Source organism: Felis catus, chromosome E1, assembly GCF_018350175.1.
Source record: "Felis catus isolate Fca126 chromosome E1, F.catus_Fca126_mat1.0, whole genome shotgun sequence".
Classification (NCBI taxonomy): domain Eukaryota; kingdom Metazoa; phylum Chordata; class Mammalia; order Carnivora; family Felidae; genus Felis; species Felis catus.
Genome location: NC_058381.1, coordinates 42,480,449 through 42,508,330, shown reverse-complemented (window position 1 = coordinate 42,508,330; position 27,882 = coordinate 42,480,449). Strand labels below are relative to the sequence as shown.

Below are 27,882 nucleotides of genomic sequence, written 5' to 3'. Positions count from 1 at the left end.
AGTGTATAGTCCGCACCCTGTAAAAATTTCAGACATGACATGAGTTTAAAACACTGGCTTTGAGGCTTCTCTGTGTTCCTTTTTTCAGAGCTGAGAAAGTGTTTGGTAGCATCATGATCATTGTACAGAATGTCCAGAAATCAAAAAACCAAAGCAAATGCCAGACATACTAACCAGAGACTACTACCATAGAGTAACACAGTGGAAGTTTCTGACTGTGATAAACTCAGAAAATATCCACATTTTAAAAAGTAAAATTTAAGGAGCAACTGAGTGACTCAGTCGGTTAAGCGTCCAGTCTTGATCTTGGCTCAAGTCATGTGGGTCCTAGCCTCGAATCAGGCTCTGTGCTGACAGTGTGGAGCCTTCTTGGAATTCTCTCTCCTCTCTCTGCCCCTGCCCCACTCAATGCTCACTCTTTCTCTCAAAATAAATGAATATACTTAAAAAAAAAAAAAGTATAATTTGAAAACACAGAGGAAATTAGAGGGGTTTTTGAGCTGAATGAAATACAATCTTTGTGAATAGATGTTCAGCCACCCATTTGATGGCATACTGATGGGTGGGATGATTCAGTAAGAAATGAGAACAGGAGTGCCTGGCTGGCTCAGTCAGAAGAGCACACAACGCTTGATCTTCAAGCCCCACATTGGGTGTAGAGATTACCTAACAAAATAAATAAACTTAAAAAAGAAATGAGAACAAATACAGGATGGGTCAGCTGTACCAGGTGGTAATGACAGACTATTTGAATTGTGTAATAAAGCTTTACTTTTTAAATTCTAGACAGCTTAGGAAGAGATAGTATTAACTGGCTGGCCCTGGGAGTACAGCTAATTAGTATGTTAACAGTATGAGACTTTGCCTAAACCCACTGAGCAAGTATCTCTTTTTGGCACAGGGCTAGGAAATGACCATCACTCAGTGTCTTCGGGTCCAACCTGCAGTGAATGGTGGAACATGAGAGAGAAGTGTTATATAAGAAGTATGAAGTGTGTACCTCTAACCTTTTTTGTTATTTTTCTAAACCCTTGTGCAGTGCACCTGGAAGCGGTCCCATGTTCAGACCAACCACAGTGGCTGTAGATGAAGAAGGTGGAGATGATGATAAAGATGAATCAGCTACAAACAGTGGCACAAGTGCCACAGCCACTTGTGGCCTGGGATCTGAATTCTCCACAGATAAAGGAGGCCCTTTCACTGCAATACAAAGCACTAATACCTCTGGACTGGCACAGGCTCCTGGGTTAGCCTCCCAAGGCATCAGCTTTGGCATTAAGAATAATCCAGGAACTCCACTGCAGAAATTGGGAGTGTCATTTTCCTTTGCCAAGAAGGCTCCTGTCAAACTCGAATCAATAGCGTCAGTGTTCAAGGACCACGCAGAGGAAGGACCCTCTGAAGATGGAGCCAAAGCTGATGAGAAAGGTTCTGACCAAGGATTGCAGAAGATGGGAGAATCTGATGGTAGCAGTAATCTTGATGGTAAAAAAGAGGATGAAGACCCTCAGGATGGAGGGTCCCTAGCCTCAACATTATCTAAGTTAAAAAGAATGAAGCGAGAAGAAGGAGCTGGGGCTGCAGAGCCAGAGTATTACCACTACATTCCCCCAGCACACTGCAAAGTAAAACCAAATTTCCCCTTCCTACTCTTTATGAGAGCCAGTGAACAGATGGAAGGTGATAATAGTATGCACCCAAAGAATGCCCTAGAGAGCAAAAAAAGCAGTTCTCCCAAGCCTAAAGGCTGTATCAAGGTGATAGCAAGCCAAGGAGCAGAAAAGACAGTTGATGAAGTCTCTGAGCAACAGACAGAAACCAGTGCCGCAGAGGCCTCAGAGCCTGGAAGCAAAGCTGAGACAAAGAAGACCTCAGGAGGGGATGTAAGTGAGCAGAGTTTAGAGAGTCCATGTCAGAAGGCTTCAGAGAATCAAATATGTGAGTCTAACCCCTCTAAAGAAACCTCTCAGATCACCCCAGCAGGGAAAGAAAGCCAGGAGGGACCCAAACATCCTACTGGTCCCTTCTTTCCAGTTTTGAGCAAAGATGAAAGCACTGCCCTCCAGTGGCCATCGGAACTCTTAATTTTTACCAAGGCAGAACCCTCCATTTCATACAGTTGTAACCCTTTATACTTTGACTTTAAACTTTCAAGGAACAAAGATGCCAGAGCTAAAGGGACCGAAAAACCAAAGGACATAGGAGGCTCCTCAAAGGACCATCTCCAGGGCCTTGATGCTGGTGAGCCAAATAAAAGCAAAGAGGGTGGAGAGAATGTAGAACATTCCTCAGGAGGCAGAATGGATGTACCTGCTTCTGGGTCTGCCTGTAGCAGTCTGAACAAGCAAGAACCTGGAGGCAGCCATGGGTCAGAGACAGAGGACACAGGGAGAAGCCTTCCTAGCAAGAAAGAACGATCTGGGAAGTCCCACCGACACAAAAAGAAAAAGAAGCACAAAAAATCCAGCAAACACAAACGGAAACATAAGGCTGACCCAGAAGAGAAAAGCTCTAAGACAGAGTCTGGGGAGAAGTCTAAGAAGCGCAAGAAACGAAAACGAAAGAAGAACAAGTCATCAGCCCCTGCGGATTCTGAACGGGGACCCAAACCAGAACCCCCTGGGAGTGGTAGCCCTGCACCACCAAGACGACGGCGGCGAGCTCAAGATGACTCCCAGCGGAGATCCCTCCCAGCTGAAGAAGGGAGCAGTGGCAAGAAGGACGAAGGTGGAGGTGGTGGCAGCTCCCAGGATCATGGTGGGAAGAAACACAAAGGTGAGCCTCTAACTTCATCCTGCCAGCGAAGAGCTGGCACCAAACGGAGCAGCCGGTCCAGCCATCGAAGTCGACCCAGTAGTGGAGATGAAGATAGTGATGATGCTTCATCACACCGGCTACACCAGAAGTCTCCGTCCCAGTACAGTGAGGAGGAGGAAGAGGAGGAAGACTCAGGCAGTGAGCATTCCCGGAGCCGTTCCCGGTCGGGCCGGCGCCATTCCTCACACCGTTCCTCCCGGCGTTCTTACTCAAGTAGCTCCGATGCTTCTTCAGACCAGAGCTGCTACAGCAGACAGCGCAGTTACTCTGATGACAGCTACAGTGACTATAGTGACCGATCTCGAAGGCACTCCAAGCGCTCCCATGACTCTGACGACTCAGACTATGCCAGCTCCAAACACCGGTCCAAACGGCACAAGTACTCCTCTTCTGATGACGACTATAGCCTCAGTTGCAGCCAGTCCCGAAGCCGGTCTCGGAGTCATACCAGGGAGCGCTCAAGGTCCCGGGGCCGCAGCCGCAGCAGCAGCTGTAGTCGCAGCCGGAGCAAACGGAGAAGCCGCAGCACCACGGCCCACAGCTGGCAGCGGAGCCGAAGCTATAGCCGTGACCGCAGCCGCAGCACCAGGAGCCCTTCCCAGCGATCAGGTTCCAGGAAGGGATCATGGGGTCACGAAAGCCCTGAGGAGAGGCGTTCTGGTCGTCGAGACTTCATCCGCTCTAAAATCTACCGCTCCCAGTCTCCCCACTATTTCCGATCAGGCCGGGGAGAAGGTCCTGGGAAGAAAGATGACAGCAGAGGAGATGATGGTAAAGGGACAGGCCCGCCCTCCCAGAACAGCAACGTTGGTGCCGGAAGGGGGTCAGAAGGTGACTGCAGCCCCGAAGACAAGAACTCCGTTACTGCCAAACTGCTCCTGGAGAAGATTCAGTCAAGGAAAGTGGAGAAGAAACCCAGTGTGAGTGAGGAGGTGCTGGCCACCCCTGCTAAAGCTGGGCTCAAGCTCAAGGACCCACCGCAAGGTTATTTTGGGCCCAAGCTCCCCCCATCTCTTGGCAATAAGCCTGTTCTTCCATTGATAGGGAAGCTCCCAGCTACCCGAAAGCCGAACAGCAAGAAATGTGAAGAGTCTGGCTTAGAAAGGGGGGAAGAGCAAGAACAGTCAGAGACAGAAGAAGGGCCTCCAGGGAGTAGTGATGCCCCATTTGGACATCAGTTCCCCTCAGAGGAAACAGCTGGCCCCTTATCAGACCCACTCCCAGAAGAGCCAAAGTCTGAAGAAGTTACTGCTGATCACCCTGTTGCTCCACTAGGCACCCCAGTGCACTCTGACTGCTATCCTGGGGACCCCACCATCTCCCATAACTACCTCCCTGACCCCAGCGATGGGGACACCCTAGAGTCCTTGGATAGTGGCAGTCAGCCAGGCCCTGTGGAATCCAGCTTGCTGCCTATAGCGCCAGACCTTGAGCACTTCCCCAGTTATGCACCTCCCAGTGGGGATCCTAGTATTGAGTCAGCTGATGGGGCTGAGGATGCTTCCCTGGCCCCCCTAGAGAGCCAGCCCATCACCTTCACCCCTGAGGAGATGGAGAAGTACAGCAAGCTCCAGCAGGCCGCACAACAGCACATCCAGCAGCAGCTTCTAGCCAAGCAAGTAAAGGCCTTTCCAGCCTCGGCTGCCCTGGCCCCAGCCACTCCAGCCCTGCAGCCTATCCACATTCAGCAGCCAGCCACAGCCTCTGCCACCTCAATCACAACTGTTCAGCATGCCATCCTGCAACATCATGCAGCAGCAGCTGCCGCCGCCATCGGAATTCACCCCCACCCTCATCCCCAGCCACTCGCCCAAGTGCATCATATTCCCCAGCCCCACCTGACCCCCATTTCCTTGTCCCACCTCACTCACTCAATCATCCCTGGCCATCCGGCCACCTTTCTCGCTAGCCATCCCATCCACATCATTCCCGCCTCAGCCATTCATCCTGGGCCCTTCACCTTCCATCCTGTCCCACATGCTGCCCTCTACCCTACCCTGCTTGCTCCGCGGCCTGCTGCAGCAGCTGCCACCGCCCTCCACCTTCACCCACTACTTCACCCCATCTTCTCAGGTCAGGACCTGCAGCACCCGCCTAGCCATGGCACATGAGTTTTGGGGGATGGGAGCCCAGGTAGGGCCAGGGAAGGTGACCCATATATCTTCCCTCGGGGGTGTTGAGCCATTAATACCAGCAAGTAGAAGCTGGGATGGGCAGTGTCTGACAGCCAAAGAATCGAGTTTTGGCTTGCAGGGGTGGTTTTAGATTTGAGGTTTGCTTTGGGTTTACTATCAGGGATTTTTTTTCCCTTCCCCCCTTTCTGTTTGTCCCTCCTTCTCCTGTGTTTCTAAGCTAGGGAATACCAGTAAGTGCTACCCACCCCTCTGCGGCAACATCTCCAAACTGTCAAGTTTGGATATTCCTCTCTTCCCTCTACTTTTTATCCTCCACTCTTCCCTTCTGTAAATTTTAAAACATTTTTTCCTCTCTGGCCGGAGGTTTGTCTGTCTGGTCCTGCCCTCTCAGTGTCTTTGACCATCCCTTGGTGACCTTATGCTATCCCGGGTGAGGTGGAAAGGGAGTCTGACCTGGAACCAGATGCTACTCAGGCTGTTATTCAATCAGTCCACTTCCCACACAAACAGAAAGCCACGCATTTGGCAGTGTTGTCCTCATATCCCTCATCCCAGAAGAGGTATCTGCATATCCCAGAAAAGAAGATCCTATCATGAATAGAAGCTATGCGGAACATAGAGTCGCCCGTGTGCTTCCCCAGAGAGGAGCTCATGCGTCTGAAGGGTGTATTTTCTTCTGTCATGTTGATGTTTCCTTCTTAATTTATAGGATTTTTTTTAATGTAAAAAATTGCACTGAACTCTATAAACGTAAATGCTGCTTTTTGTAGCTCATATTAAAAAAAAAAAGGTTCCATATTTGTAGTATACTGCAATAATATTTTTTACATCCAGCTCTTTAAGTGATCCTTGTTCTGGTGGCTTTGTGTAAATATGTTTGCCCTAGTTGAACTAAGAAACTTTAAAGGTTATAAAATGAAAACAAAAAATAAAGTATCTGTTTTCTGCTAGATGCAAAAATGACTAAGCATGTATATTTTATCAAGCTCATGTATTTTTTGAAGTTATGAACTATAAAAATGTTAAAACAAAAAAAGAACAATTGTTTAACATTTTTTGCTGGGACAGAACGTTTAGTTAATTTGCAGTAAGTGGTGCCCCCAGCACTGGGATTTGGTTGTTTTTTGTTTTTTGTTTTTTGTTTTTTGTTTTTTTTCAACTAATGGGCAGCAGTCAGCTGGGGGTGTCAGAGGGGTCTTCAGTTATGACATCTCCCTCATGTGCTTTGCAGTTTTATACAGAGAAACAGGTGAGCCCACAGAGGAGGAGAGAGAAATTTGAGAGCTTTGTTCTCTGGAAGCAGGGAGATTTAGAGTGATTGTCTGGGGGATTTCCTGGGTTTTCTGGGGACCTTGTTCCGGGCAGTCCATTTGCCTTCCTAGTACTTAGCCCCCCTCTGACAGTTTTTGTTGTTGTTTTTTGTTTTGTTTTGTTTTTATATGTGCCTTCTGGGTTGGCTAGAAACAGAAGTAGAAGTAGACTTGAGGATGATAAGAGTTGGGACAGTTTCTTCCCCTCTTGTTGGGAGGTGAGCATATTTATAGATACTGCAGATTATTTTGCTTCCTAGTTTCCATGCCTTCTGCCCAGCTTAGTTTAAGCAGTGAAGATTTTTTTTTTCCTTTTCTCCCATGACACCTACCAGAGGAAGTACCACCTTCATTCCTCTTCTTCCTCTTGCCTTTCACCAGGGCTCTCAGACCTAATTCACGTACTGGCCCAAAGGTGTTTATATTGCAGGTCTCATCTTTGGTGTAGTTAGCAGTTCTCTATCTGGCATTTCCCTACCCATTCCTGTGGCTGGAATTGGTTGGGTGGTTACCGGACAGGAGAAATCAAACCCTACTCACTTGGGCCAAGGCTCTGGGTTCTGCCTTTCTTCTCAGATTCCCAAAAGAAAAAGGTTTTGAGTTTATGAGAAGCAAGTGCTGGGCAAACAAGGCTCCTGCCTGAGCCTCCTACCTGTTCAGTGCTCCTCCTCTGATTCAGAAGCATCACTTTGGATAACTAGCACTGGAAAAATGAAATCATCTGTTTGAAGTGAAGGGACTCATTTTTCTTTGCTTTCAGCCCATGTAAATATTTAAATAATACAGTATTAACATTTTTGTGCTGCTTCCCATTAGCTTGTAGATTGAGCCATACTCTGGCTGCCTCTCTACCTTCCTGGGGGCAGTTTTCTTTAACTTTCAGAATAGTGATTTTAAAACTTAAAAAACAAAATAACCTATCCTTACTTACAAACATTACAGATTGTATTTAACTTTATCACATATGATAGAGATATATATGCTGTAAAATTAGGGAAAGGAACTTTCTAATAAACCAATGATTTGTGGAAACTTAGCAGAGTCTGTCGTGATTGTTGCCCCATCCACTCAAGTTGGGAAGGGATGGAGTTGTGGGTTACAAATAATACCTTGTTTGAAGTGATCAAGGAATAGAGTCTTGTGAACGAGTTACTTACGATGTTTGGAATTGAGCTTCTCAAGACAGGCTGCCCACGTAGCAGCAGATTGTGCTGTAGGAGGAAGTAATAGTGGTTAATTTTCTTTTAGTCTTAGGTGGATGTCTTGGAATATGCACCTCGTTTCCACACTTTCCCATGAGAATTGTCTTCTATGTCTACTTTTTTGCTCAGTTGAAATACAATCTCTGTGTAGTAGAATGTGTGGCATGTAGGTGCTCACTAAACGGCATTGGAATTTCTGGCTTCAATTTTCAGGATTTGGAATGCACTTCAGGGGCAGTGGGATTACAAGTCATCTGCCTGGACTTTGCCTTCCTGATGGAGTTTTGTATACCCGAACCAGTCTTGAGTTATTCTTCTTAACCTCATAATAATAACAATGCTTCAGAGCTGCGTAGTAAAAGGAAATGTGCCCTAATTGTTACAGCAGATAAAAACCTCTATCTACTCTTCTGTATCAAAAAAAAATGACAAAAGGCAGAGGAAGTTTAGTTTCAAAAGCTAACCATAGATTTGTAATGATAAGTTGAGATTCCTCTCTCTTCCTCAGACTTTCAGGAAGGAGGAGTACAAAGTCTGTTTCTTTCCTAATCTCTCATGCAGCTGTGTTCTCCCTAGACAAAAGACAAGCTATTCAATTTGAACCTTGGGTTGGATGCTCAGATCTCCCTACCTTCCTGAGCAAAATCCCTGCCCAGAAAGAAGGAATGTTACAAAGTGAAAGTGAAGGACGCCTGGGTGGCTCAGTCAGTTGAGTGTCTGGACAACTCTTGATTTCGGCTCAGGTCATGATCCTGGTTAGAGTTCGAGCCCCACATTGGGCTTGTTTGCGCTGAGAGCACAGAACCTGCTTGGGATTCTTTCCCTCTCTCTCTCTGCCCCTCCCCCCTACTCATCCTCATGCGTGTGCTCTTTCAAAATCAATTTAAAAATTTTTAATTGAAAAAAGTGACTTTCTGAGCAGGCAAGGTGTGCCTACTAGCCTGTAGAGAGTGCTATGTGAGGGCATGTGCAGCCGATTCCAATAAGGGTTCTTTCAACCACCTGCCTCAGCCACCTATACTTGCAACCTGGAAGTACTCCCCTTTCTACACCTTGATGACTAAATCAGGCCTTGTTGACCTTCCCATTCTTATTTGTCAGAAATACCTTCACCTCTCCCCACCCCCTTACCAGCTCATGTCTGAATTATTGCAGCATATTTCTGGCTGGGATCAGAGTCCTATGCAAGCTTACTGGCTTTTCAGAATCTGTGTTGGGTTCATTTTATGTACTGCTTCCCAGTAAAATGCTAAGCTTGGAGAGGACACAGACTGATTTCTATACCTCCTTTTTTTTTTAATCCCTTAGAATGTTTTACATAGAGTTGAACGCATAGTAAACATTTTTACTATATGTTGAAAAATAGGAACAAAAAATACTGAGGATTATGCAAGGATTAAACAAGGAAGCATCAAAGATAATGAAGGATTTTTCTCTATATATCCTCCATGTCACCTACCTCAGTGCCAGGCACATAGAAGTTCAGTCATTGTTGACTGAAGCCTTAACAGAACTCTGGATTCATTGAGGAATTCTAGGACTCAGGGTTGGTGGGATGGGAAAGTAGGAGCAGTGTGTCAGCACTCTGCCTATTATCTCAGAAGGGAGATCAACCCAGCTCTGGCCCCAAAGGAACACCCAAGAGAAACAATTCTTGAATACCAAACTCTTTCCTTCCCAAATCTGATCCTTCACCTATTTCTAGTTGTAGCTGATGGTACAACTGTCCTGACAGCCATGCACCAAAGCTGTAAATTACTTTTGACACCTCCCTACCCCAGTGTTACTGATTGTGTAACCTCTGCTCTCTCTTTTGTTCCTATCATCAGTATCCTGGTTCAGACCTCACCACCTTTAACCAAAAGGATTGCAGTGGCCACCCATCTATCTGACCTTCCCGCTAAGTCCTGCGTTTCTCAGTTCCTTCTATCCACAGCCAGTGTAATCATCCAAAAGGGAGCACAATTGGTCAATGTATCTCTTATTCCCTGACTTTAAAAATCTTTGGGTCTCCATCTCCTACAGATTAAAAATTCAAATTCCTTGAGGCATTCAAGGACCTTCAGTGATTTAATCCTAGCCTTCCATTTCATTCTCGTGCCCCAGTCCTCCCCTTTGAACACCGTACATTGAGTCGACTACTTGCCTTTCCCTATAATTGACCTCTATGGTCTGCAGCTCTCTTTTCTCATGTTATTTCCTGTGCCTAAAAAACCCTCATTCTCAGACAAAAGGCACCACGGTGTACTGGTTAAGAACACGCAATAAAAAAAAAGGCGGGGCAGGGGGGACACCTGGGTGACCCAGTCGGTTAGGTGTCCGACCTGGGCTCAGGTCATGATCTCACAGTTAGTGGGTTCGAGCCCTGCATCAGGCTCTGTGCTGACAGCTCAGAGCCTGGAGCTGCTTCAGATTCTGTCTCCCTCTTTCTCTGTCCCTCCCCCACTCGTGCTCTGTCTCTCTCAAAAGTGAATTAAGTGTTAAAAAAAAAAAAAAAAAGATTTTAAGACTGATGGATTCAAGCCAAACATGTTTGAATCCTTGTTTTGCCACCCTTTGGCCATATAAATTTGGGCAATTTACCTAAAACTCTACCATGGTTTTTGCATCTATAAAATGTGCATAGGGGCGCCTGGGTGGCGCAGTCGGTTAAGCGTCCGACTTCAGCCAGGTCATGATCTCGCGGTCCGTGAGTTCGAGCCCCGCGTCAGGCTCTGGGCTGATGGCTCAGAGCCTGGAGCCTGTTTCTGATTCTGTGTCTCCCTCTCTCTCTGCCCCTCCCCCGTTCATGCTCTGCCTCTCTCTGTCCCAAAAATAAATAAACGTTGAAAAAAATAAAATAAAATAAAATGTGCATAACAGGGGCGCTTGGGTGGCTCAGTCAGTTTAGCATCCGACTTCGGCTCAGGTCATGATCTCGTGGTCCGTGGGTTCGAGCCCCGCGTCGGGCTCTGTGCTGACAGCTCAGAGCCTGGAGCCTGTTTCAGATTCTGTGTCTCCCTCTTTCTCTGACCCTTCCCTGTTCATGCTCTCTCTCTGTCTCAAAAATAAATAAATGTTAAAAAAAAATTTTTTAATGTGCATAACAGTACTTATTTCATAGGGTTGTTATGAGCAGCAAAGATATAAACGACTTCAGTTAGGCATAATGTTAGTCTACCCTTTCAAGGCATTCTTTACTGTCCCTCTGCTGCAGTTATGTGTGTTCGTGTCCTAATTCTGGGCTAAGTTCTTTAATGATCTCTGACAGTTATCTTTGTATCCCTCATCACTCAGTGCCTTGAGCAGCATAAATACCCATTAAAGACTTCAGTGGGATGTGAGAATATTGAGCTATGCAGTCAGTATACCGCAGTAATGGAATACCATTTGGTTGAAGACCAGAAGAGGGTAGAAGGTAAGTATAGGACAGGGTTAAGTATTCATTCTGGCAAATGTATGCCTATCGTGAGCTTAGCACTGGGGATTCAGCAGTGAAGAAGATCCAGACTAAAGTTCAAGGAGGTTCCTCAGGGCGCCTGGGTGGCTCAGTCGGTTAAGCATCAACTTCAGCTCTGGTCATGATCTCATGGTTCGTGGGTTCGAGCCCTATGTCGGGCTCCGTGCTGACAGCTCAGAGCCTGGAGCCTTTTTCGGATTCTGTGTCTCCCTCTCTCTCTGACCCTCCCCTGTTCATGCTCTGTCTCTCTCTGTCTCAAAAATAAATAAACGTTAAAAAAAATTTTTTTAAGTTCAAGGAGCTTCTAATCTAGTAAGGGAGAGGACTTTGAGTTGTGGGCCAAGGTGGTGAATTACAAGGGGAAGGGAGGAGCTGGAAGGATGGCACAGGATAGTTGGGCAGGATAAGATAGATGGTGGTTAAGTTTGATTAGAAAATATAGAGCAAAAGGAGGATGTGGCAGTCTTCCTTTACCCCTAGCAGATCTTTTGAATTTCCTTCCTGAAGGCCTGCTTTTTTGGGGAAGACCTACAGTGCCAATAAGACTTGGCACTACTCTTCCTGTCATCCAGAGAAAATTGCCTTGCCTTTCTGCTCAAAATATTCCTTCTCTCCACTGTGTGACTCCATGTTTGCATCTTTCCTCCTCAGTGCATGCTTCCATTCAGTCTGTCTGTCAACAACACATACTACACGTTAGGCTCTCGGCTAGGCCCTGGGGCTGCAAAAAGGAACCTTGTTCTCAAGGGAGTCATGGACACAATCCAGTGAATGGACCATGACTAAACAGTGTGATCAGTGCTGTTCCCATGTGTGCCAACTCCAGGGTGCCAGCCTGAGGAGTTGAGGGAGGCGTCCCCTAGGCAGGGAGCCCACTAGAATCAAGTCTTGATTGGACAAGAGCTCTGTCACCCAAGAAAGAGGGAGGGTCTGCCTTCAAATGAATAGCTGGCATATAGTCCCAGAGCCTGCGAGCCAGAATATCCTGGACTCCACTCTTTCCCCATCTCCTTTCCCCTTTGGCCAAGATCCATTGGCCACACATTTCGCCAGCACCAGCTGCACTGCTGTGGCCACATTAAGATGTGGCCTGAGATGGAGGGAGAGTGAAGAAGCTTGCTACACCAATATGGCTGACCAAAGCTCTGGAAGCAGGAAGTGGGTAAGTGCCTTATCCAAAAGGATACAAAAACCTCAGTTCTTATCAGGAGACAGCAGCTTCCTTCCTCCTTCCTCCACCTCTGACCAAGTCACACTGGGCGATTACAATGTAGACCGTTGTGGGGGATGGGGGAGGAAGGGCTGTAAAACAGTTAGAATGGAGGCGTATGGATCAGTTAGTTCATGATTACCCCAAGCAGATAGGAATGGTGGCTCAGACTAGAATGGTGGTAGTGCAAATGTGAAGACTCAAGAGACATAGTTGAGAGGCAGAACCAACAGGACTTGGTGATAATCTACTCTCAGGAAAAGGGAGGAGTCATGGCTTTCAGCCATTAGCATCCACCCCCAGGGTGGCTTCACCCCCTTTCTGGCAATCCAAGAAACCATATGTATCCAGGGCTTATAGCCCTTTCCTCTGCCCACTGCTCAGCAAGTGAGTTCCAGTTTGATAAGAAAAGCTTTCGGGTGGTAGAGACTGAAAGGAAGAGGAAGAAGCTAGCCCATTCCTGCCTAGGAGGTGGTGGGAGAAGGAAGATGGCCAGAGCTGTGTGTCCACTTCATGCCCTCTGGCTTCTGGAGTGGGTGCAGCTGCTCTTGGGACCCGATGCTGTCCCTCCAGCCTGGGCCTTGAACCTGGACCCAGTGCAGCTCACCTTCTACACAGGCCCCAATGGCAGCCACTTTGGGTTTTCACTGGACTTCTACAAGGACAGCCGTGGGAGGTGAGCCCGGGAGAGAGGTGTTGGGTGTTGGGAGAGAGAAGGATTCTGTGCCCCCCTCACTGCTTCTGTGAACCTCAAGCTCCCCATTTGTGATAGAGGTTGAGCAAAGCGATTTCTAGGCTCTATTCAGACTGAGTTCTTTTCAGGAATACTGGCAGAACTGGCTCAGGTAAAAGTGTCAGGGAGGGGCACCAAAGGGGAGGTGGGCACCAAAACTACAGCAAGAACAAAGGCAAAATTTGATGCCTTAATTTTCCCGCCAAGGGTCAGTTGTATGACCTACTCCACGCTCACCCCTTAAAATACATTTATTAAATTGACTTGCAAAACCGCGAAATTGTCTACCCACTCCACCTTGCCTTTCTACTCTATCCACCCCCATCCCCATCAAAAGTATAGATATTTTGAAAAGAAACAATAGAGCATTAATGGTTGGAATTAATCAGCTGCAAAATCAGACTTCCAAGATTAGAGTCCTGGTTCCTTGTCTTTATAGTCACTACCCTACACTAGTTACTTATTGTGTGTAGTAGATGCTGTGATGCTCACCTTCGGGGAGTGGGGATGGCAGATGGCCTTCAAGTATCTGCCTCTTGGGGAATTTTCTCTGCTGAAGAGTCACCTCCCCCAAAGTCAAGTCCCCTTTCCAATGTGGCCTATAACCAATGACTGATCATGAGGAGTGTGGAAGGAGGAGAGAGGTGTAAGGGTCCGATGTTCTCACCTCAACTTGGGATGGTTCTGAAGGGTCCTTGTAGCTCCAGAGCTCCCAGGGTGCTGGCCCTTGACTGTCACTGGGCCTGAATCTGCATTTGACTCCTTTCTCTTCCCATTCTTGCTTCTTTCCCTTTGTTTCTACAGATATTGGCTTCATAGGTATTACTTAATAAACATCCTACGAGATGAAAGAAAAAAATTAATACTTTTTTTTTTTAGTACTTGTTATGTGTTATTTGGCTGGCACCATGCAGAAATGTCCCTCATACATTTATTTCATTTACTTCTCCTGACATTGATTGGTAGGTATTGTCCCCAGTTTATACATGATAGAGCTATTATTTGAACCTAGATCTACTAAGGTCCTCGGCAATATCAGTACCTCACTTTAGAGGTGCCCAGTAGCCTCCCTAATTCTTCACCATTGAAACTACTTCTCAGGTAAAGGTCTTAAGCTCTAGGGGGCATGGAAATCCCTGGCTTTCGGTGTGGGGCGTAGAGGTGGGGTATATGGAGTTCGGATGATGTGCAAAGCTTAGGAGGTGTTTTTCAGAAAGGATAACGAACTCCTCATATTCAAATCAAACCAAACGGTTATAGTACCAGATTTACCTTTAACTCACTAGGTTACTTTAGGCACGTGATTTCTCCCACTGGGAGGCAGTTTGGCCATAAAAGGTTGGGCTCCACGGTCTGTGATATCTCGTTGAGGAAAGATGACCCAGTGCCCTCCAAGGCACACAGCCCTTCCAGGTAGTGCTCTCAGCGCAGGTGCCGGGGCGTGTGGTGCCCGGGAATCCGCGCCACACTCACCCAGCTTTCCATCGCAGCGTGGCCATCGTGGTGGGCGCCCCGAGGACCCGGGGCCGCAGCCAGGAGGAGACGGGCGGCGTGTTCCTGTGCCCCTGGAGGACCGAGGGCGGCCAGTGCACCTCGCTGCCCTTCGACCTCAGTGAGTCCTGCTCAAGGAGGCAGAGGGAGGGGTTACAGGGAGCGTGGACAGCCGAGCTTCAGCGCCCCATCCTTCTTGCGCCCTCCAGATGATGAGACCCGACACGTAGGCTTCCAAACCTTCCAAACTTTCAAGGCCGGGCAAGGACTGGGGGCGTCGGTCGTCAGCTGGAACAACAACATTGTGGTGGGCGCCGCGGAACGGGGCACAGAGAGCAGTCGTGGGCAGGGACACGTGGTGGGGGGCGGGGGGGAATCCGAATCCCGCCCGTTCCCCACTCTCCTGTGGCCCTGCTCCAGGCCTGCGCCCCCTGGCAGCACTGGAACGCCCTAGAAAAGACAGAGGAGGCTGAGAAGACGCCCGTAGGTGGCTGCTTCGTGGCTCAGCTCCAAACCGGCTACCGTGCGGAGTACTCGCCCTGTCGGGCTAACATCATGAGCCAGGGTTACGTGACAAATCCCTTTAGTGAGTTCAGCTCTCCGTTTTGTCTCCGTTCCCTCACGGCCACCTAGCTCCCTCCTTCACCTGATACCTCCCAAGCGCCCTCCAAGCCCGGCTTTCAGTCCGGCATCCCCGTGGGCCCAACTCCTGGGCCCAGCTCCTAGCCCCGCCCCGCCTGGCTCAGACTCAAGGCCACGCCTCCATATTAACCCCGTGGCCCCGCCCCTACTCCGCCCCAAGCGCCCACGCACAATTCTTGACCCGCCCCCTCGCTGACCCCTCCTCTTTGCCTTCTCTAGCCGAAGACAAGCGCTACTGCGAAGCGGGCTTCAGCTCCGCGGTCACTCAGGCGAGTAGGGAGCATAAGCGGCGTGGGGGCAGCTCCCAAACAGGGCCCCTCTCACCTCCAGGGTTTCCCTTTCAGGCTGGAGAGCTGGTGCTTGGGGCCCCTGGCGGCTATTTTTTCTTAGGTACGTGCCCATCCGTACACCTCCCTCCCTCCTCTTGGCCTGGGGAGACCCCAGTCGTCGCAGCCCCCACACCCGCTGTCCCTCGCGCCCTAGGTCTCCTGGCGCGAGCTCCTATTGCCGATATCGTCTCGAATTACCGCCCAGGCACCCTCTTGTGGAACGTGCCCGCCCAGCGCTTCTCCGCAGACTACAACAACCCAGTGTACTTCGACGGCTACCGGGGTAACCCTGGCCCCTCCCTTCTAGACTTCTCATCCCTCTAAGTATCACCGCCCCCTCCGCCGGTCAGGTCCTGCCCCTGCGGGAGCGCCCTCAGTCCAACCCCCCTGGCCAACTCCAACCCCAGAGGCATCGAAGGCGCCTCCACTCTCTGCTCCCCCAGTTTCCCCGCCGACCGCCCAACTCCCATATGCCCCACCTCGCCTTCCCCGCCCTGGATTCGCTGGGCCGCCTAGGGCAGGTCTTGGCCTCTCGATGGCCTCAGTTTTCCCATCTACGCGATGCAGGGTTTGGGTCTCTGGGTCCCCTTCTTCCTCGCCCTTGGCCCCTCTCCCTGCTTCACCCTCCCAGAAAGAATAATTCGTGCCGTGTCTTCAGGGTACTCGGTGGCCGTGGGCGAGTTCGACGGGGATATCAACACTACAGGCAAGAAATCCATTTAGGGGCAAAGGTTGGGGAGCCCAGCCCGGGGAGGAGCACCTCCACTCCCCGCCACGAAATCTCCCCTGGGTGGCAGAATGGCGGGCGGGAGGTGGGTAGGTTGGAAGGACCTCATTAACTGGGGTCCGGCTCTCCCTAGAGTATGTCTTAGGCGCCCCCACCTGGAGCTGGACCCTGGGAGCGGTGAGTGCCCCTTGTCCCGCCACCGGCATCCCAAAGCTCTCGGCCCCATTCCTCAGCCTCACAAGCCCCCTACGCTCCCCCCCCCCCGCCCTTTCTGCCCTGGAGCGGGAGCAAGAATGATGAGCGCCTGGGCGTTGTCCGTGCAGGTGGAAATTTTGAACTCGTACCACCAGACGCTGCACCGGCTGCACGGAGAGCAGGTGGAAACCGGTCCCGGTGGGGGGTGGCGGACGCTGGGGAACTGGAACCCTAGAATATTCCGCGGAGCGTGGAGGGCAGTGTTAAGAGAAGGTACCGGCCTGGGGGCAGGAATTAAGTAAGCCTCGTCTTCCTGCAGATGGCTTCGTATTTCGGGCACTCGGTGGCCGTCACTGATGTCAACGGGGACGGGTGAGGGGCGCCCCATCCCTACGGACTTGAGTCCCCTATTACCAGAGAGTTTGACTGCTCTCGGTCCCCTCCTTTCCTCGCCCGTTCCCATGTGACCACCGAGGGGCGCGGAAGGGCGAGAATGAGCGAGATTTGGCCCAGGCCCGCAGCATCCCTCTCACCCACCCCCACGGAACCGCCCGTCTGGCCTGCAGGAGGCACGACCTGCTGGTGGGCGCGCCACTGTACATGGAGAGCCGCGCTGACCGCAAACTGGCCGAGGTGGGGCGTGTGTACTTGTTCCTGCAGCCTCGCGGTCACCACCCACTGGGCGCCCCCAGCGTTCTGCTGACGGGCACACAGCTCTACGGGAGATTCGGCTCCGCCATCGCGCCTCTGGGCGACCTCGACCGGGATGGCTACAACGGTAAGGGAAGAAATGTGCCCCACTTGCTGCAGAGGGGTTAACAGCCGCAACAAAGACTGTGGGTTTAAGACTTGAAAGAGATCAGTTAGGATTTGTTTGCATTGGTCTAGGCAAGAGATGGTGAGCACCTGGGTGTGGATTTCGGCAGTGGAGTTAGAGACAGGGGTGACTTCACAGATATCCAGAACCTGGACTTTTGGGACTTGATGGGTGACTGGATGTGGAGCTAAGAGAGAGCGAGTCATTGGTGGAGAGGGGTATTGGTGCCTTCACTGCCTGGAACTCAGACCAAGCAGCAGGTCTGGGAAGGTGAAGTGGGGGGCAGAGATCAGCAGCTCAGCGCTGGGCCTGTTTGACCTTGAAGGGCTTGGGAGCAGCAGGCAGACTTCCAGAGAACAGTTGGGTTCCCCATTCCCACCAGAGCGGTCTGAGTGAGAGACAGAGGCCTGGGGAGGCTGGATGAGGTCCTGGGCACCTGTGAAGTGAGAAGAGGCAGAGGACAAAGCCCTGGGGAGCAAGAGCATTTAGGGGACTCCCAGATGAAGTGAGTCTGGAAAGGAGACAAAGGAGTGTCCAGAGAAGGAGTAGATCCAGGAGGTCTGATGGCCCAGAACTCAAAGGAAGAGAGCCCTTTGAGCAGGAGGAAGGGGATCGGTGATTTCAGATGCTGCTGAAAGGCATACTTAGATGGAGCTGGAGAAGTATCCATGGACTTTAGCAAGAAGGTCATTGGTGACAGCGGTAAGAACTGATTCAGGGCCGGGTAGAGACAAAAGTCAGAATGCCAGGGGGCTAGGTATGAATGGAAGTGAAGGATTGGAGGCAGCCAGTGTAGACAGCTCTTTCAGTTTGTGAAAGGAAAAGAAAGCGAGAGAGAGAGAGAGAGAGAGAGAGAGAGAAAAGAAAAGAAAAGAAAAGAAAAGAAAAGAAAAGAAAAGAAAAGAAAAGAAAAGAAAAGAACAAGGAGAGTCCTGAAAGGAGATGAGGGTCAAGGGAAGGCTATTTTAATTTCAAAGCATATGGAGTAGGTTGAATGTGGAGGGAATGATCTTGTGGGGACACAGGGTGGGGAGGGAAGTGAGCCGGAGGAGGGTCCCTATGATGGGCCACAGAGAAGACCGGGCTGAGATGTTTAGCCTGGTGGCAGGGTAAAGGAAGGCAGAAAAGCGGGTTTGGACTGATAGCACAACAGTTGGGCTGCTTCTCTTTGTGAAGGAAGTGGGGGGCTGGGAACTTGACAGAATGAAGAAGGTTTGAAATAGGCGCTGAGCAAAGTGGGGGAGGGGGCTGAGCAGTGCCCCCTCGGAACAGTTGGGCAGTACCTCCATCTCCACCTTCCTGGTGGTCAGGAATCCCTGGGGCCCCATCTGGTGAGGTCTGGCCAGGTTTGCTGAGGACTGGCAGTGGGGCAAGATGGCTGAGGATATGACAAGGGTGATCGAATGGTCGGAAGGAAGTAAAGAAAGGAAGGTGCTAAAGATCAAGAGAGAATGGAGGCCCAGAGTCTGGGCATGAGACTGTGGTCAGAGTGGTCTTATATGGATGGATTCTGTGTAACTCAATCAGAAAAGTCAATAGAAAAAAAAAAAAAAGAAAAATCAATAGGTTTTTTAAAGTTTATTTATTGTGAGACAGAGAAAGCATGGGAGGAAAAGAGAGGGAGAGAGTGAGGGAGAGCGTGAGGGGGGAGGGGCAGAGAGAAAGAGTGTGTGTGTGTGTGAGAGAGAGAGAGAGAGAGAAAATCGCAAGCAGGCTCTGCACTCTCAGCGCAAAGCCTGATGCCAGGCTCGAACTCACAAATCATGAGATCATGACCTGAGCCCAAGTAGGACCCACTGAGCCACCCGGGCACCCCAATCAATAGATTTTTAAAAGAAAAAAAAAACTGCATAGAAAACAAAGTCAGAAGACAAAGGAAAGACAGTTACAACATATATATAAAAGATCTTAATTCCTGTCACATGTAAAGAACTCCTACAAATTAATAAGATTATGATGATTAGCAAATACATCTTCAAGAGTGATCTTACAAGTCCTTAGTGATGACAAGCCCATAGTGTGGCTCTGAGTTTGCATGGTGGAATTGAAATGGGGTGAAGGTCCCTAGGGGAAGAGGGAGCCATTTCTTCATTGGTCTTGATTATTTACTCTTCTGGGACTCAGTTTTTCCATCTAAAATTAGAATAATAATGCCTGGGGTGCCTGGGTGGCTTGGCTAGTTAAGCATCCAACTCTTGATTTTGACTCAGGTCATGATCCCATGATTCGTGGGTTCAAGCCCCCATCAGGCTGTGTGCTGACAGCTCGGAGCCTGCTTGGGATTCTCTCTCTCCCTCTCTTTCTGCCCCTCCCCTGCTTGTTTGTGCTCTTTCTCTCCCTCTCAAAATAAATAAATAAACAAACCTAAAAAAAAAAAGTAATTTCTCATAGTCTTTAAAAAATAATGGGAATAATAATGCCTAATTCAGGATTAAATGAAATCATGTCAATAAATTTTCTCAATAGCTATCAAAGGCTGCTACTGTGTTTATAATAATCCTAGTTGATGGGTCTCTTTTGTACTCACTCATGAACTCCTGGAGGGGCAGGACAACTGCTTCCTTGCACCAGACTTTTGTATCCCTCTCACGGTCTCCTGCCGACTGCCCAGAGAAGGAGCTCAGGACTGCCTGGATAAGAAACAAAAATTGGAGAAAATTGTAACAAACAAACAAGCCCCTCCCTTTCTTCCAGATGTTGCAGTGGCCGCCCCCTATGGGGGTCCCAGTGGTCGGGGCCAAGTGCTGGTGTTCCTGGGTCAGAGTGAGGGGCTTAGCTCACGCCCCTCCCAGATCCTGGACAGCCCCTTCCCCACAGGCTCTGGCTTCGGCTTCTCCCTGCGAGGTGGCACAGACATCGATGACAACGGATACCCAGGTGCCCCTGGAATGCCTCCGGCTAGCCAGGAAGGGCCCTTGGGCATTAGCTGGACACGCTGAAAAATACAGTCAGGGGCCTGTGCCCCACTGAGCGTCTGATCCCTCTGTGGGGCTGGGAGGCCAGGGGAGGCCAGGCGAGGCCAGGCCAAAACTCAGTGGAGGCAGTGGTGTGGGAAACTCTGGGAAAGAGGTGATGAGCACCCTTGCCCCCTCTAACTGCTGATTCTGACCTCTCCAATATCTATAGACCTACTGGTAGGAGCTTATGGGGCTAACCAGGTGGCTGTGTACAGGTGAGTGCTGGCTCTAGGGGCGTGGTGGCGGAGGGCCCACACCATCAGAGGATACCAGTTCAGGAGGGGATAATGGCAAACATGCCCCCATCCCACCAGAGCTCGGCCAGTGGTGATGGCCAATGTGCAGCTGCTGGTGCAAGATTCACTGAATCCTGCTGTGAAGAACTGTGTCCTGCCCCAGACCCAGACACCAGTGAGCTGGTGAGGAGACGGAGGGCAGGGCCCAGGCAAGGTCTGGGACCTTGAGGGATCCTAGCCCCTGAGCCCAACTCACATCTTTGCAGCTTTAACATCCAGATGTGTGTAGGAGTCACTGGGCACAGCATTCCTCGGAAGCTGCGTGAGTGGTGGGGACAGGAGGGAGGTGGTCCTGGGCTCCCCTGGAGGCTGGCCAGGGAGACTCTGACCCTCCCCGCTCGCCCTGCCAGCCCTACACGCTGAGCTGCAGCTGGACCGGCAGAAGCCTCGCCAGGGCCGGCGGGTGCTACTGCTGAATTCTCAACAGGCGGGCACCACCCTGCATCTGGACCTGGGCGGGAGGCACAGCCCCATCTGCCACTCCACCATGGCCTTCCTCCGGGTACGCCAGGCTGGGGATGGGCCGGGCTGGGTGCGCCAGCCTGTTCGTCCAGCCCCGGGGCACGGGCTGAGCGCTGTGGGTACGGGGGTGGTCAGTGGGACATGTATAGCAGGGTGCACAGTCTGACTCTTGTCCCCTCCCTAGGATGAGGCTGACTTCCGGGACAAGCTGAGCCCCATCGTGCTCAGCTTCAATGTGTCCCTGCAGCCCGAGAAGGACGGAATACCCCCCGAGCTCGTGCTTCACGGGGACACCCATGTCCAGCAGCAGGTGGGGGTGGGCGGGAGCAGGCAAGGGAGGTGCAGGACCCCTGCTCAGGGTTAGGGTTAGTGTCGAAGTCATAATGTGAACCCCACAATCTTGACGTCACCTCTCATCTGTGCTGTCACGCCAAACCCTGATGAAAAACCTCCAAATCTCAAAATTCCCTAAACCCCGACACAGGTCCCAAGTGTTGTCGATGTTACCTCTAAACACTGACAAACACATGAACCTTGATGTCACCATCCTGACGTCGTCCCAAACCCTGATGCAAATCCCCAAGCCCTGACGTCAGCTCCAAACTCCTTTTCACTCTTGGACCTAATTCCCTAATTTCCGATGTGACCCTCAAACTTCCCACCCCCCCAGCTCACCCACACATCTTGACATGCCTCTTTTAGACCCGCATCATCCTGGACTGCGGAGAGGATGATCTGTGTGTGCCCCAGCTCCAGCTCACCGCCAACGTGTGAGGAGGCCGTCTGCCCCGTGACACCCCTTCGCCCCCCCCGGGGGGGGGGGCCTGATACTCTGTCCTCACCCCTTCCCGGATCCTGGGCCTGGACCTAGCCTCCTCTGCTTTTTTTTTTTTTTTTTGTAACTCCTTTGTCCTCACAGGATGGGCGCCCCACTCCTCATTGGAGCCGACAATGTGCTGAAGCTACAGATGGATGCAGTCAATGAGGGAGAGGGGGCCTACGAGGCCGAGCTGGTTGTGCGCCTGCCCCCAGGTGCCCACTACATGAGGGCCATCGGCAACATTGAGGTGAGGCCCCACCCAGGGGCATTGCTGGGGACCTGGGAGGTGCAAGAGCCTTGACTCTCATTTTCCACCTGAGACCCCCCCACCCCTCCACTTCTCTTATGCATTGCTGTAAAACTGATTTTTTTTTTTTTTTTTTTTTTTTTTTTTTGCTAATGGCATAAAATCCAAGGGCTCTATTATAAAATGCAAACCCCAAATGGCTCAGGTACGAAATGTTAGCAGAAACTTCTGTTAACATTTGGTGGATTTCCTTTCAGTCTTTTTTCTTAGCATCCACAGACACTTAACATGGGCATGTATTTATTTTTTATTTTGTTGATGTAGTTTCTAACAATGGAAGCATCCTGTATGTAATGTTTTTGTATTTTTATTTCCCAAAATTTCATTAAAAATAATAAGTTGCCCAGGGTGCCTGGCTCATTCAGTTAAGCGACCAACTCTTGATTTGCGCTCAGGTCATGATCTCACGGTTCATGAGTTTGAGCCCTGCATCAGGCTCTATGCTGACTGTGCAGAGCCTGCTTGTGATTCTCTTTCTGCCTCTCTCTCTCTCTCTCTCTCTCTCTCTCTCTCTCTCAAAAATAAAATAAGTAAACTTAAAAAAAAAAAAAATGATAAGGCGCGGGGCTCCTGGGTGGCTCAGTCCGATAGGTGTCTGACTTCGGCTCGGGTCATGATGTCATGGTTTGTGAGTTCGAGCCCCGCATCAGGCTCTGTGCTGACAGCTTAGAGCCTGAAGCCAGCTTCAGATTCTGTGTCTCACTCTCTCTGTCCTTCCCTCACTTGTGCTCTTTCTCTCTCTCAAAAGTAAATAAACATTAATAAGATTTTTAAAAAATGATCAGGTGCTACTGTGAGACACAAGGAAGAACGTGACAGTCCCTCAGACTCCCACCCCAAGGCACCCCTCTCTGCACCCTTGCACACAAGTCTCTTCCAGACTTTCCAAGGGAGCTTAAATATATATGGGATGCTCTGCAACCATCTTCTTTCTTGAAACTACCTTCCTGAAGGGCTTTGAGAGACTCATCTGTAACCAGAAGAAAGAGAATGAGACCAAGGTGGTGCTGTGTGAGCTGGGCAACCCGATGAAGAGAAATGCCAGGGTGAGGCACAAATCGTGGGTGCTTGGTCTGCTCCACCAGAGGCTCATACACAGCCGAGCTTTAGGGGCTGGGTTTGGAGTCATATAGCCCCGGGCTGGAATCCTGGGCCTCACACTCCCTGCGTTCTTGGGTGAGTGACTTTCCCTCTCTGAGTGGGCTTCTGAGATCACAATGGTGACTTGGAAGATGGAAACCGGAGGCCACATTCAGGACAAGGCTGCCCAGAGTGGGCATTTGGGCCGTGACTTTGGCCCTCCCTCTCTCTCAGATAGGAATCACGATGTTGGTGAGCGTGGGGGACCTGGAAGAGGCTGGGGAGCGTGTGTCCTTCTGGCTGCAGATCAGAAGGTATGGGCAGGGGAGCATTCCTACCCACCACCCTTCCCTTATCTGATCCCGATGCAGAGACCCTGAGATGCTCTCCTTCCAGAAGGGTCTTCTGGGATACCTGCTCTTCAGACTTCCTTGTTCCCTTTCTTCCCCCAGAGACTTGTTTCTGAGTCTTGGAGCCCTAGAGGAAGTTCTTACCCAGGTCTAACTTCAGTGTGGCATGCTGCCTGTGGAGTTAGTGCTTCCTGAAGCTTCTGAAATTCTGGCCCCGTCCAGAGAGTTCTGATGTTCACTGGGCTGGTGTCCCTGACATGCTTCTCCTGTCCCCTCCCCTCCAGCAAGAATAGCCAGAATCCAAACAGCGAGGCTGTGGTGCTGGATGTACCAGTCCGGGCAGAGGCCCACATGGAACTGCGAGGGTGAGACCAGGGGTATATCAGGGAGATGGTGGGCAGGACCCGAAGGTTCAGAGGGCCTGGGGGGAGGCCCTACAGGCAAGTCAGGTGCTCAAGCTCACCCTGGGGGCTTGGGCCCCTGCAGGAACTCCTTTCCAGCCTCCTTGCTGATGGTGGCGGGAGAAGGCAACGGGGAGAACAGCTCGGACAGCTGGGGCCCCAAAGTTGAGCACACCTATGAGGTACCAAGGACCACCTGGGATCCAGGCTGGGGTGGGGGATACCCAGGAGCTACGCACTCACTAGGTGCTGAGCGACCTAACATCTGCCATCACCACCCACCAGCTCCATAACAATGGCCCCAGCACTGTAAGTGGCCTCCACCTCAGCCTTAGCTTTCCCAGCCAGTCTCAGCCCTCTGACCTGCTCTACATCTTGGATATACAGCCTCAGGGGGGGCTTCAATGCTCCCCACAGCCGGCTCCTAACCCCCTCAAGGTGAGAGCCTGGGTGGAAGAAACAGCTGTGGGTGAGGCCCCAGCCCAGCAGCCAGGGCCCCTCTGGGAGGGTGGGGAGATGATCGGTGCTCGGGACCGACTGACTGCTCTTTGCCTCCCCAGCTGAACTGGGGGCTGCCTACCCCCAGCCCTTCCCCCATTTACACGGGGCATCACAAGCGGGACCGCAGACAGGCCCTCCTGCCAGGGTCCAACCAGCCCTCCAAGCTTCAGGATCCAGTTCACCTGGTGAGCAAGCTCTGTGGTCTGCAGCTGGGGCTTCATCCCTGGGGCCCAGGGGACAGACGCTCTGGGAAGCAGGGAGAGCGGCTGGCAGTGTGATGTGGGCTTTGGGTGTGCCACCTTGGTCCCACGGAACACTCCAAATGAATATGAAGGGTTGAGCTGGTCTTGTGTCTGGGCCGGGTGGGAATATTTGAATTTTCAAAGGTTCCTGGTACATTAAAGAAAATGGAGAAATGCCAAAGCAGAGTTACAAAAATTCTGGGTATTGAACACTATATGATGACCCACTTCTTCTCGGCCCTTCCTCGCATTTCTGGAACGATGTGAGCAACCCCATTTAGAGACAACGTCAGACGCTTGAATCTGAGGCCCTTCCTGAGAGGGAGCCCGGAGCTCCCTGCCCCCCTGCCCCTTCCTGTTGTTGGGTCCTTGGGGTGAGGGGTCAGAGGGGCTGGGAACTAATGACTCATCCCCTTAGAGCTGCGACTCAGTGCCCTGTACAGTGGTGCAGTGTGAGCTACAGGAGATGGCACGAGGGCAGCGGGCCATGGTCACGGTGCTGGCCTTCCTGTGGCTGCCCAGCCTCCAGCAGGTGGGGGCAGATGCTGGAGGGCGGGGCTTTCTGGCGGTGGGGACCAAGTTTGTTCTGGGGAGAGATAGGGCATGGGGGGGGGGGTGTGGTGAAGAGAGAGGGAAGGCAAGGCTTATTTTCAAGGAGCCAGGCTTAGGCTCCAAGGTGGCGGGGAGGCTGGGGCCAGGACTCCTACAACCAATAGACTCATGTAAATGGCTTTCACCCCCACCCCATTCAGAGGCCACTGGATCAGTTCGTGCTAAAGTCAAAAGCTTGGTTCAACGTCTCCTCCCTTCCTTACTCTGTGCCCGCCCTCAGCCTGCCCAGTGGAGAAGCTGTGGTGAGTATAGACCCATGGTGGCAGGGGACAGGAGCCCTGCAGGACCCACTGTCTTCCCAAGTGTCTGCACCCTGCAGGATGGGGGCGGGACACCCCTGGGTCCGAGGGGCGGCACAGGTAGGTGGCTGGCTCAGAGATGCGCATCCCACAAGTTTGAGTCTTTGGGAAAGACAGGAGTCAGGGTGACTGAGAAGACACGTGGGTTTGCCCTCAGGTCGAGACGCAGCTGCTTCGTGTCTTGGAAGAGAGAGACATCCCAATCTGGTGGGTGCTGTTAGGCGTATTGGGCGGCCTGCTGTTGCTCACGGTCCTGGTCCTGGCCATGTGGAAGGTAAGTCCTGAAGGGAGAGTGGGGTCCCCAGGAGGGCACACAGTTGGCCCTGCCCTACCTCACAGGGAGGCAGAGAGAGATGGTGACTTAGGGTCCATTCACATCTCTACCATTAGTGTCTCATTCTCCAGAGGACCTCTTCCAGGGCACAGACCTCTGGGAGAGGTGGCCCCTGAAATCCTAAGGCCTTTTCAGTCTGTTCCCCACTGACAGGAAGAGTCACAGGGAGTGAGTCCTGCCTTCAGGAATTCCCTGGCTGCTGAGGAAGACAGGGCTCACCTCCTCCTGACTCTGTCCTTCCCCCTGACTGAGGTGGGAGACCCGGGAGGCCCTGGTGGGTCACTTCCTCCTCTGTGCTGTTCTCAAACTCGCTCAAGTGTTCAAGCTCTGGGAAGCCATGGTACTTTTAGGGAAACTCATGCGTTAAGACTTAAAATCATCAAATACATATTGGGTGCTAGAGTCACAGAGAGATACACAATCGCCAGTATTTAAGAAAAAGTCAAGAGTGGGGGTGCCTGGGTGGCTCAGTCAGTTGAGTGTCTGACTCTTGATTTCGGCTCAGGTCATGAGGTCACAGTTTGTGGGAATGAGCCCCATGTCAGGCTCTGAGCTAACAGCGCAGAGCCTTCTTGAGATTCTCTCTCTCTCTCTCTCTCTCTCTCTCTCTCTGCCTGCCCCCCTCAAAATAAATAAATAAACGTTAAAAGAAAGGATAAAAAGTCAAGGGAAAAAAACAAAAAAGCAACTCGTTCCATGTATTCTCTCTGAGTGGGGACGGCGGCCATCTATGTTGGCAGTGGGATCCGATTCTGTGCTGGTCCAGGGACAGGACCTCGTGCCTGGCTGCTTTCTAGAATTCTTCCTCAACTGCTGCTCTGGGGCCCACCCATCATCTTTACACCCTGTCCCCGGCCCTTGTGCGCCCCCAGGTTGGCTTCTTCAAGCGTGTTCGGCCACCACTAGAAGAAGATGAAGAGGAGGAGTGAAGGGGCAGCGTCGCTGTGTCCTGGGAGTGTCCTGGGAGGAAGGCGGCAGGCGTGCCCGCCCCTCCCCTTCTTCAGGGTGCACCCCCAGCTCTAGTCACCCATGGGTTGGAGCTGTCTCCTAGAGACCCGACATTCTGCCCTCCAGTGAGAGCTGGCCACTCCCTTCCCTGCTGGCAAATAAAGAGGCTGAGCCCCAACCCCCAGCACGCTGTCTCCTCTTGGCTCACTGAAGGGCACCGGGCATGAGGTGATGTTTGGAGTGAGGGGCTGGGGCTGGCAGAAGGGTGAGTGGAGAATGTCTCTGCCAGGCAAAGGTGGCATATTATCATCTTTGGGGAGTGCCTGGAAGTGGAGAGTGGGGTGGAACAGGGGAGAAAGGGTGACAGAGCTTCCAGGTGATACTGGAGAAAGATGGGATGTCTGAGGGTGGCTGGTGGCGTGGAGATTGGGGGCATCGGAGAAGGCAGGCTGGTCTCTGGTGGACAGCTTTAAACAGTATTTTTTTTTTTTTTTGAGGGATAAGCCTCAAGTTGACCTGAGATTGGGAACATAACATGCTCTTCCCACTCCTGTTAGAAAAGGAAAGGAAAGGAAAGGAAAGGAAAGGAAAGGAAAGGAAAGGAAAGGAAAGGAAAGGAAAGGAAAGGAAAGGAAAGGAAAGGAAAGAAAGCCTTTAAAGCCATGTTCAGATTGAGGAGGGGCAGGGGAGGCTGACTAAACCCTCAGTCTGAGGAAGGCAGCATCACACCAGGGAGAGGAGCAGGCATTGCTGTGCAGCTACCCTTCCTCCCCATCAAGGAGAAGGCTCTTCAGTTAGGAAAGAGGCCCCGGGCAAGGAGTTCACGGGCCTAGGAATGGAAGATAGCTCTCCCTCCGCCCGCTGAGACTGGAATCCAGGGATAGCCGTCAGGGTCCACCAGGAGTCCTGAGAAACGTGTTGATTTATGGGTTCAATAAATATTTATTGAGCGGCTACCATGTGCCCAGTGCTCTCCCAATGATGAGACGGGGGAATGAAGAAAACAAAGTACCTGCCCTTTTGGAACTTACATTCAACCCGGGGTAAAGAGGAAACAAGTAAATAAATGTATGGTCAGTGGTGGTCAGTGCTGGGAGTAAAAATAAAGGTAAAGAGATTGTGATAGAATTCTGTGGGAGAGGGCTGCCATTTTAGGTAGAGTGGTCAGGGAAGGCCTCTCCGATGAGGTGAGGAGAGAGATGGATGAAAGAGACAATGGCTGCACA

At 51.1% G+C, this 27,882-nt stretch overlaps 2 protein-coding genes and 1 long non-coding RNA gene across 11 annotated transcripts in view; 2 read left to right on the top strand and 1 right to left on the bottom strand.

Annotated features, from left to right (window-relative positions):
- Positions 1-7,298, top strand: part of GPATCH8 (G-patch domain containing 8) — a 103,168-nt gene extending 95,870 nt beyond the window's left edge. For all 9 annotated transcript variants that reach the window (XM_003996988.6, XM_045044730.1, XM_045044732.1 and 6 more), the window contains one exon: positions 1,040-7,298. In XM_003996988.6, coding sequence (XP_003997037.2) covers positions 1,040-4,928 — 3,889 coding nt within the window. In that variant the 3' untranslated portion in view covers positions 4,929-7,298. The remainder of the gene's footprint in view (positions 1-1,039) is intronic.
- Positions 7,190-13,668, bottom strand: LOC123381960. The gene is made up of 2 exons (XR_006589622.1): positions 13,514-13,668; positions 7,190-7,473 (listed from the first exon to the last, which is right to left on the bottom strand). It is a non-coding gene; the product is annotated as an uncharacterized LOC123381960 (long non-coding RNA).
- ITGA2B (integrin subunit alpha 2b) lies at positions 12,473-26,840 on the top strand. The gene is made up of 30 exons (XM_003996987.6): positions 12,473-12,789; positions 14,337-14,458; positions 14,547-14,644; positions 14,758-14,923; positions 15,199-15,248; positions 15,324-15,369; positions 15,463-15,591; positions 15,967-16,014; positions 16,169-16,212; positions 16,359-16,412; positions 16,550-16,602; positions 16,797-17,008; positions 19,742-19,924; positions 20,174-20,219; positions 20,319-20,423; positions 20,507-20,562; positions 20,651-20,802; positions 20,947-21,072; positions 21,465-21,532; positions 21,682-21,829; positions 22,843-22,935; positions 23,204-23,283; positions 23,604-23,684; positions 23,806-23,902; positions 24,006-24,158; positions 24,281-24,406; positions 24,882-24,995; positions 25,216-25,317; positions 25,532-25,648; positions 26,581-26,840. Exons 1-30 carry the CDS (start codon positions 12,602-12,604, stop codon positions 26,635-26,637), a joined length of 3,114 nt encoding a protein of 1,037 aa, XP_003997036.4. The 5' UTR covers positions 12,473-12,601; the 3' UTR covers positions 26,638-26,840.
- The last annotated feature ends 1,042 nt before the right edge of the window (positions 26,841-27,882 follow it).

Bases quoted from the DNA above. Each gene is read 5' to 3' on its own strand.
- ITGA2B (XM_003996987.6), top strand. From the start codon at position 12,602: ATGGCCAGAGCTGTGTGTCCACTTCATGCCCTCTGGCTTCTGGAGTGG. The intron at 15,249-15,323 runs GCGAGTAGGGAG...TTTCCCTTTCAG, and splicing joins TCAGCTCCGCGGTCACTCAG to GCTGGAGAGCTGGTGCTTGG. The intron at 16,015-16,168 runs GCAAGAAATCCA...GGCTCTCCCTAG, and splicing joins CGGGGATATCAACACTACAG to AGTATGTCTTAGGCGCCCCC.